Consider the following 16,170-nt stretch of genomic DNA (forward strand, 5'->3'; position numbering starts at 1 on the left):
TAGTTGATCATGAAAATTTAGCCGATTTTGGCTTCTAACGTTTTATTTTCTTCTACATGTCTTTCATGTAATTTGAGTTTTTTTTAAACTTATTGTTGTGTTGACATAAACTTAGCATCAATTTTCATTTTATTGTTGGTTCCTGAAATAGGCTGACAAAATCTAAGTTTAAGCCCATCACCTCCAGAGCAAAATGTCATGAGGGTGACCTAATAACATGGTAATACTAACATGCCTAATTAGGCACTCTTCGTATTACTATATAAATGTTCTCGATATTATTGCATTTTTATTTCATCTAGTGCACCGTTCGGAAGATCTTACATACATGTAAGCCCATTACTAGACATTTTAGCACAATTCTTGCACTGCAGGCACAAATAAGATTGACAAGAAAAGAAAAAATAAAGGAAAAAAGGTCGAGTGGTATAGTTTGTTTTGCTAGAAACTGAAACGTATCGTTACAGTACACAAATAATATATTGATTTTCCCCATACGCGCTGTTAATAGGATGCTATCCAGAACAGGATGTCTTTGTTACAGTTCTAACCTCTCCCTGGAGAGCAAAACTATTCATTACTTCTTCAATGTTTTCACTGTACTTTCTGCAACACTATAATCTTAAAAATGATAAAATTAGTTTTGTGAAAGTTTACATTAAAAAAAAGATCATAGTGGTGTAAATTGTTACAATGGAATTCCATCTGTAAATGATAATCATCAACAAGTGGGTTCTTTACAATTATTATTTATTGACATGTACAATCAGATGTGTACCGATCAAATTTCGGGCAAAACTTTCTGAAAAATCCACAAATCTAAGTCCCCCAAAGTCCTTTGGTTTCCGTAGTTTTGTTTTCTCTTTCTATCTGATATCTTCTCTCTCACTCTCTCTCTCTCTCTGTCGTTTGTATTATCGGTATGGAGCCTATTTTGCTCCCAATTTAAGGCGGATTAGCTGGCGTCTTAACAGTTTGGACAATAAAAGACAGTCACATCTTTCTGACAGATAATCATTGGGTACCCAAAACAAGCAGAGTTAAGGACATCTTGGCGCTTTTTATGGTTCGTTTCTGTTTTTGTAGTGTGTCGTTTTGCTTTTAAGGGTGCAGAATAACACGTGGGCTTGCTGTCACGGCCTGCGGTAATTTAAATAGCCCATACAGACCTAACTGCTTTTAGGTGAGGGGGGAGGGGGTTGTACTTCTATCGGGCGTGTTTGCCTAATTCCTTATTTGCGTTTAGTTTTGTATTGCCGAGCGGACGAATGCTTGGCCTATGGTCAGTAGCGACTTCTAAACAACTACTTAGTACTTCCATGACTGCAGTTTGATATGGTTTGTTTTATCCCTGAACCTTTTTCTGACTTTATTTTGTTGCTGTGCTTGTTGTTCAGAAAATCCTAACCTACGATTGCGTTGACTCTACTACAGTCGTACGGATACAGTCATATTTGTATGTAAAATAATATGCCTTCCTCTCTCACTGTATTTTTTTGAAGAGTTTTCGCTCTTTTTTAAAATCTAATTACGTGTCCACCACCTCTCGAGACACATTTTCCCTTGCGACAAATCTCGAACCCAAATACCATCATGTCGGTGAGAGCTCAAATGACAATCCTCTGCCTAAAATCCTGACGTCTTTTCTAGTCACCTGTGGGACAACAAGATACTCTTTCATTTGTGAAATGTGAAGAGACGGCCATCAGGTTCAGGTGTCTGTAGCCGTGTTTGCTACACGAGACATCACATGAAACTGTTATGAACCCATCATTGGCTTGTGAACTGTCGCTTTTTTTCCCCTCCGAGGACACTTCATTCGGAGCGATTTGCAAGAGACGGAGTGTCACGAGTGGGGGCGGGGGAGGGGAATCCAACGAGCTCTCCCTATAAGTGACTGCTACGACGGCGTTAAAGGGGAAGGCTAGTAACTGATCAGTGGGAATCAGTGGAAATGCTGGAAGATGATTGTTCCAATCCTTATGGGATTTATTCAAGAGTTCATTGTATATCTATTGTTGTGTGAAAATGATTTGCTTCAGAATGGTCTCATATTCAAGTAATGTGCAGTTTAATGCTTCCAGGTTAGCGTCCCTGGTCAGTGACGGAGCATTAATCTGCCCATTACTTGAATATGAGACCGTGCTGAAGCAAATCATTTTCACACAACAATAGATATACAATGAACTCTTGAATGAATCCCATAAGGATTGGAACAATCATCTCCCAGCATTTCCACTGATTCCCACTGATCAGTTACTAGCCTTCCCCTTTAAGGGGAGTTCGCAGTCGTGATCTTTGGCGTGATTGATTAACGTGGCAGGCAGAACATGCTTGCATTTTATTCGGACGCTCCTGTAAAGGCAATGACGAATTTTACCTATATTTGTACACGTGGGGTATATTCACCTTTCGATAACGATCACGCTGTCTAGAGACAATTTGCATGTACAAATTAATTATTGGAAACCACCACCCCTTGATCCCAAGCGGATTTATAAATACAATTTATTTTATGTGGAGGCACTAGCTTGTTTGTGACCGCAAAACATGCACCTCCCTACCTGTGAATTCATGCAGGGAGGTGAGTGGGCTTCTTTTCACCTCCCTGGTTCATGTATGAGTGTGTCTGTCTGTGTGTGTGTGTGTGTGTGTGTGCGCGCGCGCGCGTTTGTGTGTATGTGTGTGTGGGGGTGTGTGGGTGTTGTTATGTGTGCTTCATGATCAATTCAATTAGCCACACGGAAAAAAAAAGTAGTGAAAAGGTCATTGTTTTGTTGAATCTGGGAATGAGCAATCAACGTATTCGAAAGGTATGAACTCTATCTCCCTCTCAAAAATACTCTCTCTCTCTCTGTCTCTCTCTCTATCTATCTATCTATCTACCTATCTCTATCTATCTTTCTATCTATCCATCTATTTGTCTATTTATTTATCTATCTATCTGTCTTTCTGTCTACCTATCTGTCTTTCAATAAGGATTGTTTAATTGCATTGAATTCAATGGTTGCCAGCCCCAGCGACGAACATGATGATTGTAAAACAAAATACACTGACGTCGTCGTGATATCGACCCCAAAAGAAAGGCTCTCGCGTCAAAGAAAGTGCATCTTTATGTCTCTTAGCTGAGGGAAAGGGGGAAAGTCAGATATCCAAGTAAGAGGATCCGCCAATTAAATTTGGGGTGAACGTTAGAGGAGAAGGTCGTGCAATCAAATAAACATGGAGAGAAAGAGACGTAGAAATGCAGACATTTTATCACAAATATAAAGTTATCTTTCTTTTGAATATTCCCCGCACTAACCCTTCACCCAGTTGTTGTTTTCTTTTTACCCCCAGCACTGCGTCTTTCCTCTATGTGCTTTATAGATATTTCCGTTTGCTGTTGTCTACTGCTGCCTATTCTGTTTTAACACCCTGTGCGCAGGAAACTGGACGGAGTATATTATACAAGAGAGGTTCATTGTTTGGAGAAAGTTTGCCATAGAAATATAGGATGAGAGACCGTGTTTCTTTGTTTTCTTGTCTACTGTCTCTTCAACTCCACTCATAATGTCAATAAAGGGGAATCGTTTTGAAAGAAGAGAGAAAAGGTCCACACTAGAAAGGAAAGCTTAAGGGATAACAACATTTTCTTGCTCTAACCTTCACCGTAATACATAACATGAAAATCTGTTTGAGTCGGCATGACCTATTATCTACACAAGATATGAACTTACTAGTATTCCGTCCTTAACTCATAGCGAATGGAAAAAAAAACAACAACAAAACAACGGCCTTGCTGAAATGCTCTTAAAGAAAAAAAAATTATTGTTACGTCATTGCTCTAATCTAATGTCATGAAGACTTGAATCTATCGCGCTGGTAATTCTCACCCTTATTATTATTATTAGCATTATTTTGTCGGCCACGTGTTTGGAAACGAGTCCATGGAAGTTAATTTTGGAAAAGTACCAAAGATTGCGTTTATTATGTTGAATCAATGGACAGCGATGGTTGCATTAAAGATTGCACATACAAGAACACAGGTAGATATCGCTACATTTATGATAATAGCAACGAATTAATCATAATTGTTGTTTTGATGGATATGAATAATGCTTCCTAATAATGTCATATAATATTATGATTATAACGCTCAGGTCACCTTCTGTCACTTATGACTCGTGATTGAGAGTCTCAGTAACAAGAGATTGTAAAATGATAACGAATCTTTTATTCAGAAAACGAATGCAGAGTATTCATAATGTGAGTTTTTTTTTTTTTATCCAATTTGCAAGCTGACGGCAATTGGTGTGGTAAGTGGCATAGAAATAATCTTAGTGGATATAAAAATAAAATGGAACTTCTTTATAGTGTTTACAGTCTCCTCATCTAGATTTTTTTTTTTTAATCTACACTGCGCCCTGTTTATTCGATATGGCGATGCTGACTGTGTAATATATGCTTACATTTCCCTCTTGATACCATGATATATTTTTTGAATGTCCTTCCGTTTGACTGTTATTCTTCACTCGCTTTTTCTGGCTTTTCCTCCTGAGTTTTATAGCCTCCGAGGTTAGGAGAGAGCGGACTGCACTAAATGTCGGGTCAAATTTACCGACCCTCGCCGCGTCCCCCCTGCCTCTGCAAACTGACCCAAAAGAAAGGGGGAGTTGCTTTTTACAAGACAAATTGCCCTCTTCCAACCTTTTAAGTTATTGAACAAGGGAGAGAAAAAAGAGAAGAGGAAAGAGTTGGGGGGGGGGGGGAGGGGAGAGCCTGCGGTGAAGGAGCTCGATTCTAGCCAAGCATTTGATAAATCTACACACTCGAAGAAAGCAAAGTGAGAGACGAGATTGGCTGGTACTTGGGACGTTAAAGCCTTTCTCCTCTAAGCAGGGAGTGGATGGATGCTATCATTGCACGTCTTTTCCCTTTTGAGTGTTTGAGTGTGCGTGTTTTACTAAGGAGAATCAAACGATTACATTCCTATACAAGCCGTTATATACCCAGCTTCTTGCTTTCATACGTGATAAACTCGGGCGAATTAAAACGAGTTCACGCGAGCAAGAGAATGAGTATTATGGTAATTATGATTATGAAAAGAACTGCTTGCCCATATAATTTGGTAAACACATGTCATATTCTTTATAGAAGAACGGAATCATGTATCTTTATAATCATTTACCACGGGATGTTCGAATGAAAAAAAAAAAGAAAAAAAGCGGAGACAAAAATGGAGCAGAATATTTCGCGGAAATGGTGTTTGGTGGGGGAGAGGGTAATTTCGAGCTCCTGAGAGAGACGTTTCTGACTTTATGAACTACGTATGCCCTGACTGTCAGACATAAAAATTGAAATCTGTATTTCACCCTATAATGTTCACTGACATCGCTGCCTGTAAATTCGGAATATTCTAGTCTTGCTCAGGTTATAAATCGTTTGTCAATTTGGTTCCACATTTCATGACGGTGGAAAATCAATACCAATTCTATATGCTTGATCTTTATCTCGAATTCTTGTTTCATTGACAAAGATCATTAAAATCATGTGCTTTCACATTAAAAAAGCACGGATTACATTAAAAAAAAGTCACTCTTCGAAGAGGTTGTATCGCAAGTGAAAGGCAGCACGCTTACTTTGCGAGAGTAAAGATGTAAAGAGGGGAGCTAATCGATTTAACAATGGGGGATCATATCGTCAATAGGTTAAGTACACGAACCTGACTTCTGTCGTGAGCCGAATAGAACCTATACTTCCGCTTAGCAAAATGCGTGTTAGGGACGGCGAGCTAGCAAGTAGGTATAAAACATTCATGGTAGATATTGCGCAATTTCCCTTGAACGCTTGTGTAAAAGGGGGGGGGGGAATGTGACGACAGACTTTAATGCTACACGGCAGTGAATAATAGCTACCATCACAAAGTGACCTTGATTATATCTGGGAAGTGTGATGTTTGAAAGGTCGTGCGACAGACATCAGCAAAACATATCATTTATATGTGTGTGCGCACGCGCTCGCGTGCGTGCGTGTGTGTGCGTTTACTTAAAACTAATAACTTTAAGAATTAAAGAAGAGGAAACAGGTGAAATACTAGCAGTAGGACATAGGAAAGCAGGGGCGAATCCAAGAATTTCGTAAAGGGGCCGGGGCGCAAAGCAGTTTATATTTGTGGTGCCACTTCCGGGTATAATATTTCTCGTTTCCTGGTGTCACTTCCGGGTTTCATCGCCTGACACACGGTGCGATTACATGCATATGTTCCTTTTATTTAAAAAATAATAATAATAATAATAAAATAAATTTGGGGGGCGCACTCGTTGCGCCATTTATCCTTTTATTTCTTTCATCTAAATTTGGATCCGCCACTGGAAATACGCTGCTATCAGGGAAAGGGGAGCTGGGGAGGGGAGTTTATATGGTCAGGAGAGTTCCTATTATCTTTCCTTAATAACATCCCGCGTCTGTCCGGCCCCGATGGACATAATAGAGATTGTCTCTTCCTCGAAGCATCGCGACTTCTCCTCCACGCAGTTTTACGAGAGAAAGAGAAGGAGATAGAGATAGAGGGGGAGATGGCGCGCACGCGGGAGAGATAGAGATAGAGATAGAGATAGAGATAGAGATAGAGATAGAGATAGAGATAGAGATAGAGATAGAGATAGAGATAGAGATAGAGATAGACATAGACATAGAGATAGAGATAGAGATAGAGATAGAGATAGAGAAAGAGATAGAGATAGAGATAGAGATAGAGATAGAGATAGAGATAGAGATAGAGATAGAGATAGAGATAGAGATAGAGAAAGAGATAGAGATAGAGATAGAGATAGAGATAGAGATAGAGATAGAGATAGAGATAGAGAAAGAGATAGAGATAGAAATAGTGATAGAGATAGAGATAGACATAGACATAGAGATAGAGATAGAGATAGAGATAGATATAAGAAAGATAGAAAGAGAGAGAGAGAGAGAGAGAGCAAGAGGGAGGGAGAGGGGAAGAGAGGGAAAGAAAAGAGAAAGCGAAGGGTTGGTCCTTTATTTGTCTTCAGGGGTCGAACGATCATTGCAAAGTTGATGCCCACCGTATTAAGTTGTGTCAATAAAAAGGTCGATCTGTTTTGCTTTGGACTGCGACTCTCAGTCCCGTTCACACGAATTTGTCGCGTCAAGTGGCATTCTGTTCAGAACCCTCAGGATAGCAATGATATAACGAAGCGAGTGCATAGTAAACTCTAGCCTTATCTAACAGAACCTCTGCTATATCGGAAGGACAGTCTTTCCCCTGTTGTCATTGCCCTGGTCGTTTGAAGCCAACAGGTTTCCAAGCCCCTGATTACTTTTACATTTTTGTTTCCTTACACAGAGCAATATTCAGATATGCTATTAACCTTGACTCTCTAAACTCTGTTATACGGAGCAATGTCTGAATCATAGTCTTTTCGTTTACCACGAAATGCTCTATCGTCACAATCCATGGCTTACCGGAGTCTGATACTCTGTGTATTGACTCGAGTGAATTACTGCATCCCTGAGGCATTAGTGTTCCCCCATGCAAAGCCATGTTCACACCAACTGACATTCGTAATATACACTATTATAATCAAATGCAAAAAAAATAAAAAATAAAAAAATAAAAAGATAAAAAAAAATCTTTCTTGCATGTGGGTGGGGTTGCTTTATTACGTACATCTGACGCTGTAGGATAAGTTGCTGATGACACTGAAGCGGGGTATATATGACAGATAAGTATGATGCATGTCTGTTAGCATTATTTATCGCATTATCCCAGTAATACTGCGCAAAATCGTGCGGTTGTCATACCGTCCATTGAGGTTGTCGATTGTGACGTAACCTGTTGCTTTTTGGGTATCATGTCCTAGGATCTATATTCCTCGTGTTTTGTTTTTTGTTTGTTTTTTTAAGGTTATCGAGTAGGTCAATATCTCGACATTACAACCTGCAGAATAGTTCTTTTCTCTCCACTTGTTTTGAGGGATGCAAGAATATTAACATCTAAATATCTGATGATAATAATAATGGTAGTAATAATAGTAATAGTAGTAATAATAGTAATAGTAGTAATAAACGATATAATATTATCATGATCATACCATGAGCAATATGAGTAATAATGAAAATAACGATAATCATTACAGTAATGTTATTGTAAAAAGACAAGCAAACTAGAATCACGCTTATGGTATAAAAACCTATCATTGTTTTGAACAATAAGAATCGAAAAAAAAAACATATAATATTGCCGCGACGTTTGTTTTTTTACATGAAAAGGAGAAGGAAATGTCATCAGTGTATGTAAGGAACACATTTTGCATTCATTTTCTTTTTTATTCGCTTGCATGTATAGAAAACATATACAGTTCGACCTCGATTATCCGGCCTCCTTTTATCCGGAAATCTCTGTTATCCGGACGCGTTCACGCAGTGAAGGACTTTTTTTCATCCAAAAATTGAGAAAAAACAGTGACTTTCATGGATCTATTTCACTAATTTCATAAGATGTGCCTGATAGGTTTCTCAATATCTAATGAGGTAAAACATGTATGATTTTCACATAAAGATCGATATACTTTATTTTTGTGAAGAAGGGACTACAATTTTGCGCAGGCTGGCATAGATTACACCACCGTTGCGGGGTACGCTACCTGCCTAGCTGCCAGTGCACTGGAACGGCAGCTTGGACGGCAGCTTGGACGGCAGCTACAGCTGTATATACATTAACATTGTGTCTCCCATATCCGTCCAATTCGCTTATCCGGATGAGCGCCGGTCCCGACATGGCCAGATAATCGAGGTCGAACTGCTTGTAATGGTATTATTGTACAAATGTATGTTCAGATTGTTTTTGGTAAATTTCAGACACTCACCTAAGCGTAATACATGGCAAACCTGTTCGATGTAGAATACCCTTCCAAAGCTACCGTAAGAAAACTCCTTTTTCTTGCCCGCACTACTGGCCTTAGCATTGTTTCTTTCTTTCTTTCACCCGTTTCCTCTCTCAGTCCACTGTTTGTTTGTTTGTTTGTTTGTTTGCTTGCTTGCTTGTCTATTTATTTGTTTTGATATGGGGGAGGGAACTGGAGTTCTTCCAGCATGGACCATGCTTTCTCTATGGTTTTTATTGTTTGATTGTAATGTGGCATGTTCTGTATCATCTTCTGACTGAGTATGATTTATCTTGCAAGAGATCCTTCGACTTACGATATCAGACAATCGAGACTGAAAGAAAAATGGGCGAAGAGATTAGTGTTCACAGCAACATCAGGACTATGATAACCCGATCAGGGCCGAACGGCCTATGGGTGGCCTTACATACTTGATGCCGTGACAAGAAACGCAGGTACAAAGATATTGTGTACTGTCTTCCATTATGCAAATTGTGTGAAAAACAGCCCTAGCTGACGACTTTAGAATTCGATTAATTTGCATTTTCGCGCTTGAAAGAAGGCGAGCGCCCCGCCACTTCGGGATCCCTTTTCCCGATTAAGCGGATGGAAAGAAGACAATGAAAGGGGCTAATCAAAATCGACGGTGGGACTTCCTTAAAGTAACTCCATGAGTGGCCAAATAAATCATTCCAACAGTTTGCGACTATGACGTCTCACGGACAGGTGGAACGAGCCAAGATTTCTCCACCTCCACGCGTTGGCTCCGTATCACCAATATACATACTTGCCTCAATTTAGCGAATCGAATCCTAGGGGAGGTATCGATCGCACGTTTGTCTATTCTTCGCGCCTTCTCCTTGCTCGTCTTTGATCGCCACGTACGACACAAACAGCCTCGGCATGGATTTGCGATATTAAAACTTTACGGACAGTGAGAGTAAGCCTTACGGTATATCGACTAATCTTTCGTTGGTATACAGGGAGCAACCGCAAATAACTTGAACAGAATTGATCTCTAGACACAATCCATAATCTGGCCTTCATGAACGTTCATGCTACGTAAAATGGGTTACGTCTCTGTTATCCATTCCATGGTAAACAACAACAACAACAACGACAACAACAAACAGTAAACCTCTGAAAACTTTTCTGCTAAAGCTTCGAGTGAGGATATCTTAAAAGCAATGTAGTGATTCGCTGTGCAAAGTTCATTGAAATTTGAAAGTCACTTTGGAAACAGGTATTTTATTAGAATGTACCCTCTCAAGAAAAAAAAAATGAATGCCTTTTTTTTCTTGGTGGGGGTGGTTTATATGGTTCTTTTTTAAGCATCAGATTACCCTATGTTTACAAATATTTTCGTGTTTCTGCCGCACCGTGAATGGAGGTCTAGGATACAGGAAGTTCTTACCTTTCTGCACGTCTCGCCAACTTCGCGGGAATGTTTGGAAGAGGTAATATTCTCTTTGCGTAATTCTTGACGCTTTAATTGCATTATCGTCTCCCTTAATCTTATTCCTTCGTCCTTCCCCTTTATCTCTTCATCTTTTTCTCTCCCTCCCTCCAATTTCCAACCCATCTTCGCTCTCTCTCACTATACTCGCTCTACCATCATCCAATGGCCTTCTCTGCCGATTTATTACTCCTTATAACACGACAGCGATGCAGTGTGTTAAGACATGATCTGACCTTTTCCTCGCATCAGTTGTGACAACAAGAACAATACTCGTGAAGCGAATCATGAACTACGGCTTTGCACACCAACCTTGACGGGTGAAACGTTTGTTGAGCAATATCTTGTACAAAAAAAAAAAGGGATATGAAATTAAGCAAAAGCTTCTGAAGGCTATGATAAAGACAGAGACGCGAGCAGTACCGGTCATTTTTATTTTCCGAGTCACACTTGGGTGGCGCCGTGGCGACTCAGCTGAATCCGGCAGCCATGGCGGCCGAGCACACGCCCAAACTCGTCGACGCGTCGCGACGTCCCCCCACCCTCGCTCCACTACGAGATACAATACAAGCGGCTTACGCATCGCACTAATTAACTCTGTAGGCGTAAAAGCTGGCTGCGTTCACACTAATCTAGGTTATTCAATTGTGATCCCAGTGGGTAAAAAAGGTCAATTCTGACTTCGGTTATGTACACCTGGTAACTAGCAATTAGAAAGTATTGATTACGCTTGTAGTCATTTCGGTCATTTCTTCATTTTATCATTTTTCATTTTTTGCTCATTTATTTTTTCATAGCAACCCTGATGTCGAACTGAGCTGGGAGATCGTTGAGGGTATAGTGCATTCAATACAGACATCCGCTATCGATTACCGAGACCGACTCCGAACATGGAAGATTGGGCAAATATATCGTCTAACTGAGAAAATAATAACTGAAAATGGATGGACAATAATGAAATTGCGTCCGCACATTTCTGCCATTTCTCTAGAGCCACGTACCCGGGGAATAAAGCCCGCTCGAAAGTAGCATTTTTCGGGTTGGTATACTATACGGGGATAGAGACCATTGCGGTATATATATGTATATATATATATATATATATATATATATATATATATATATATATATATATGAGTTGATTTACATCTATAAACGCCAACAACGAAACAAAAACTACAAGACAAGTGCAACGACATCAACGATGACTGACAAAAGTAATTTTTCACTGCCACAGGCCTACGTGCGTGTTTCATAATTCACGACTATCACCTGTGGTAATTTTTTTTTATTGCTTCCACGTCACCTGCTCATTTTTGTCTATAGAATAAGCAGATTCGTTATATAATAGTTATTGTCATTCTCTTCTCTTTAATCTCGCCAGTGATGTGAAAAAAAAAATACACCTTCCCATCAATCTAAACAAATTTGACATTACCTTTGAGCAATGAATGTTCTTGATATGCTGGTACATAAGTACTGTAGTTGGGGTCTTTTTATGGGGTGAACAATGACAAAGTCCTTGTCTTTTGACTTTGCAGAACGACACAAAGTAAGTATCATCATCCCATACAAGATAATGAAATGCATGCTTAATTACATTATACAGTGCCTATAAAGCTGGACTAAATTATCAGCTTTTCAAGCTACTTTCTTGACCATCCTTATTTTCATCCCTCAATAGCAGCTTGTAGGCGTTCTACAGTCTTGCCATCATGTTCCTATGCTTCTGTATAATGTTTTTGTCTTATATTTTTCTGTCCTGTCTGTTTCGTAATGTCTGTCTTGGTTTGAACTAATTTCCGTACTAAGTTTCTGCGTCCACTGATGAGTTGTCCACAGTGTACACAAACTAAGAAAAAATCACTTCTCTAGCATATTAAGAGCACTTGACTAACCGCTTTTAGAAAGCAGGGGGAATAATTGCTACCCTTAACATTTATGTGAGTGTCAAGTTGATGGAATGTGTAATTTTCATGAAAAATGATTTTTTTTTTTTTGGTGGAACTCCTTTTATATTTTCTTTATATTGTTGTCCACACATGACGCCATAACCTGTAGTAGTCTCCTCATATAGCCCTTCCAACACCAAAACTTTAAACATTCATAAGGTTTGCGTCGATTGTCCCATTTTCCTCAAACTTTCATTGATGTGTTCTAGTAATGTTGCTGCTTTCGCTCAATTCACATTTCTCTTTGAGTTTTGGTTCCCTTTAATAGCGCATCCCCCCATTACCTCTAATCTCATCGTACTGTCAACTTTGTGTGCTCAAGATTATCAAAAAGAAAAAAAAATGCGTAGTTTTTTTTAATGCTATATTCTGTCTGGGAGGAAATTGAATAGAATTAATGATACTTCTGTTGAACTTCCTTGAGATAATTCTGGTCTCAAATCGAGCGCTGTCTTGTTGTATCGAGTTCAAAATGAATCTAAAGCGTTTGAATTATATCCTCAAGATTACAATAATCATGGAAAGATTCTTTTTTCCTTATTTAACGGGAGCGCTACTCGTTTGTCGTTACAAAGTCATTGTCTAGGTGTCTACTTTCACTGACTATAAGCAATTATTCTATCGTCCGTGTTTATCTTCGTGCTTTTAAAATACTTGTATCTTTTTACCTGAGGACATTATTTTTTTTTCTTTCGCTACCTTTCCAACCACCATGACGAAAAACATGATACAGTGTGTCTTTGGCTTATGAAATCTTTGAGCTGATTATGTGGTGTTTGGTGGACAGAGTACTTTATAGGACATCTATGTAAGGTGGTGGTAAGATAGAGGAAGACGAATTTATCGTGCGAGAAGATCTCGTATATCGCTGTAACCATGGTAATGGCATATTTTTGGCGTCGTGTGTACGGCTTGATGATCTAAGCACAAAACTTCGAGATTTAAATGGTGACGTGTGCAGTAATACCAATTGTAGCAACGCACAAAGGATGTGCATTTTCTTTCTCTGTAATAATCATTTCGTGTGGGGACAGTGTGCTCACACGAAATGCACGATTCTCATAAGCAGTGATAGTGAGTGTTTTTGCCTTCTTTGCACAACAGAGATGCTGTTTTTATAATAGATTCCTTTGAAAAAAATTACAACAGTTTACTTCTATACTCATTAACAGTAGTCACGGAATGTGACATTCTGGCATGAGATGTAATGAGAAAATAACAAAGACATTTTTTTTTTGTGTGTGTGTGTGTGTGTGTGTGGTTAATTTGGAAGTGAAGCCGTGGTAGATTACTCCAGTGGACGATTTGCGTTTACCTCCAATTAGACTCCTCGTATTGCATTGTCGCACAATTAATGAGGCAATCAGGGTGTATCACGTGGTTGCTGTAAGGTATGTGACGTGTTGGAACGTCATGTCAGCTTGACGAGGGAATACCAGATCTTAATGTCATCCAAGACACGACCAGATATCTGCGTGAATACCTTGAATGACGAAGAGGGATTTGGTAAACACACAAATTAGATGTCGAATATCCATTTGAAAAACTCAAGTTCTCATGTCGTTGTCTTTCTTCTGTTTTTTTTTTAATCTCACAGAATTTGGCAGGTCTTGGATCCTCGTACATCGGGCGGTCGGCCCGCCCTTCCTGGCCTTGGCTTGCGTTTCGTCGACCCCTGCCTGCGATACCTGCTTTGCCTGGAGACATTATCATCCTTCGCATCCTGCCCGTCGGCACCGGGTCGCGACTCCGCAGCGCAGGCCATGTTGACAAGGTTTGCGGCTTCCTTGGACGATTCTAGACAGAAGCGGAGAGGCATTAGATGTTCGAAAGGCTTGGATGTGTCGATGAACTTCCCACAAAAAAGACCCCAAAAAGAGCAAAAAAAAAAAAAAACACAACAAAAACAACAAAACAGTTCCCAAGGGAGATGAAGTATATTTCTAGATGTCTTGTGTCGAGTGACTACAAAGCTGTCAGCCCTATTTGATTTGATACATCTTTATTTCAAGGCCTATTCAGCAGGATTCCCTTTGTCAAAGAGAAAAACATAACAATTAGAAAAGAAAAAAAAAACCCAAGGACAACATAATATTACATACGTCTATTCATATCAAGCCAAGTGGATCAGGTTTTCAGTGTTGTAGATGGTTTAAATTGTCCAGTAGTATTTGTTTTTATTACAGGCGTGAACACTTTCCCCTTAGGATATTTAATAACCAAGAATTAATATCACGCCCGACCAAAATAATGAAGTCGAATGATGCACGCGCAAAGAATAGCACCGTAAACTATTGCATCTACTGATTCCATCTTGAGGTTAGGAGTGCAAGTGATATAAAACAACAGGAGTGCCAACAGAGGGCGCTATAATGGGTGCGGTTTCGTTCCTCGACCTTGTTGTTTTGTTTATCCCCTACCCTGGGAATGGATAAGGTCATATGAAATACCAAAGGCAAATGAGAAATATATAAAGAGCACGATGAATAGGGTCAACATCAAAGTTCAAATTCACTCCATGTTTTGGTCTGACTTTCATGACTAAAGCAAAATCAAACAAATAGCAGACGTTTCATAACATTACCACATTCAAAAAAAAATGAAATTATGGGACGCCTAATGCTCATATTTACACAAAACAGTCAAATGAATCTCAGCCACTTCTGCAGAAATCAAACGAGGTCACCTCCTAACAAATGTCTCATGGGTATATCATGGACACAAATTTTCTCCTACTTTCCCTCTTTGACATGAGATAAAAATAGAAGCGAAAATATAAAAAATCTGTCCTTCGCTTTTTATATGATAGCAAAGCAATGGCGACTTCGAAGCGGTTGGCTGGCATTTGGTAAACTTATCAACTGAAAACAAATATTGTTGAGATATTTCTCTGTACAAGCAAATGGGAGAATTTAAGTTAAATGACATTAAACAGTTATCAGATAGTTTGCATAAGTGCATGCGTCCACAATCATTGCTTCTTCTTACCAAATTGGACTTAGAGTTTCTAAGTCTCCTATATGTAACATTTTATTTGAAAATTTTAATCAAGTATTCTTCTGGTCATTATTTTTTTTTTCTTCTTGTTTTGATAGGTTCTATATTGAGTTAAATGCCACTAATAGAAGAACGTCAAGATGCAGTGTAGTAGCGCACACTTACATACTGTTTAATCTACCATAGTGGTGCATCAAAAATGCAGTGAATTTAGAAATGAAAGTAGGACAAATAACACAAAATATATATAATACACAATTATGACAGGTACTTTTGCAAGACGTGATTCCGCGTGGAAAGCGACACTCGAACGGTGCTCGCGGAAACGCGAACAGAAGGGTCTTGAGAATTTTCAAACAACACCCAAATACCTACATTTAGATCATTCGAAATATTTTATGATAAGATTGTTGCAGTGTAATATAGATTTGAACATTTTATTTTGACTCGTTTATGTTGTTAACATCCTTTATGATCATACACATCTCTATTGGGTGTTAAAAGTTAACGAAACATTTCCGTTTAACTCTTTTCATCAACAAGGGAAATAATCCACATGTGACTGTTATCCTGGATTTGTTATTGTCCAGAAATGATAGATACTCAAAATGTTGTTTTGTATGATATTCTAATGTAAAAAACAAATGGAAATCATGATGTGATAGGATCGTTACCTAAATCCTTTGTGAACGCTATCACTGTATCAGACCTTGTGATTTCTTCTCAATATGAATGTCAGTATAACGCTTGGAAGCAGAGTTTGATGATAAACTATTCTAAAGCAAAACAACGACGAAAGGGGGGGGGGGAAGGAAATACGCGAAGCTAATCTCAACTAGCACAATGAAACAGAGATCCAAAAATTAAACTTTACTCA

The 16,170-nt window shown here is 39.0% G+C and overlaps 1 protein-coding gene across 1 annotated transcript in view; it reads right to left on the minus strand.

Moving 5' to 3' along the window:
- Positions 1 to 13,887: 13,887 nt before the first annotated feature.
- The window catches only part of LOC140244815 (guanylate cyclase soluble subunit beta-2-like), a 41,788-nt gene continuing 39,505 nt past the window's right edge, over positions 13,888 to 16,170 (minus strand). Inside the window, exon 16 of the mRNA XM_072324429.1 lies at positions 13,888 to 14,093. Coding sequence (XP_072180530.1) covers positions 13,888 to 14,093 — 206 coding nt within the window. The remainder of the gene's footprint in view (positions 14,094 to 16,170) is intronic.

Source organism: Diadema setosum, chromosome 21 (genome assembly GCF_964275005.1).
Source record: "Diadema setosum chromosome 21, eeDiaSeto1, whole genome shotgun sequence".
Taxonomy (NCBI): Eukaryota; Metazoa; Echinodermata; class Echinoidea; order Diadematoida; family Diadematidae; genus Diadema; species Diadema setosum.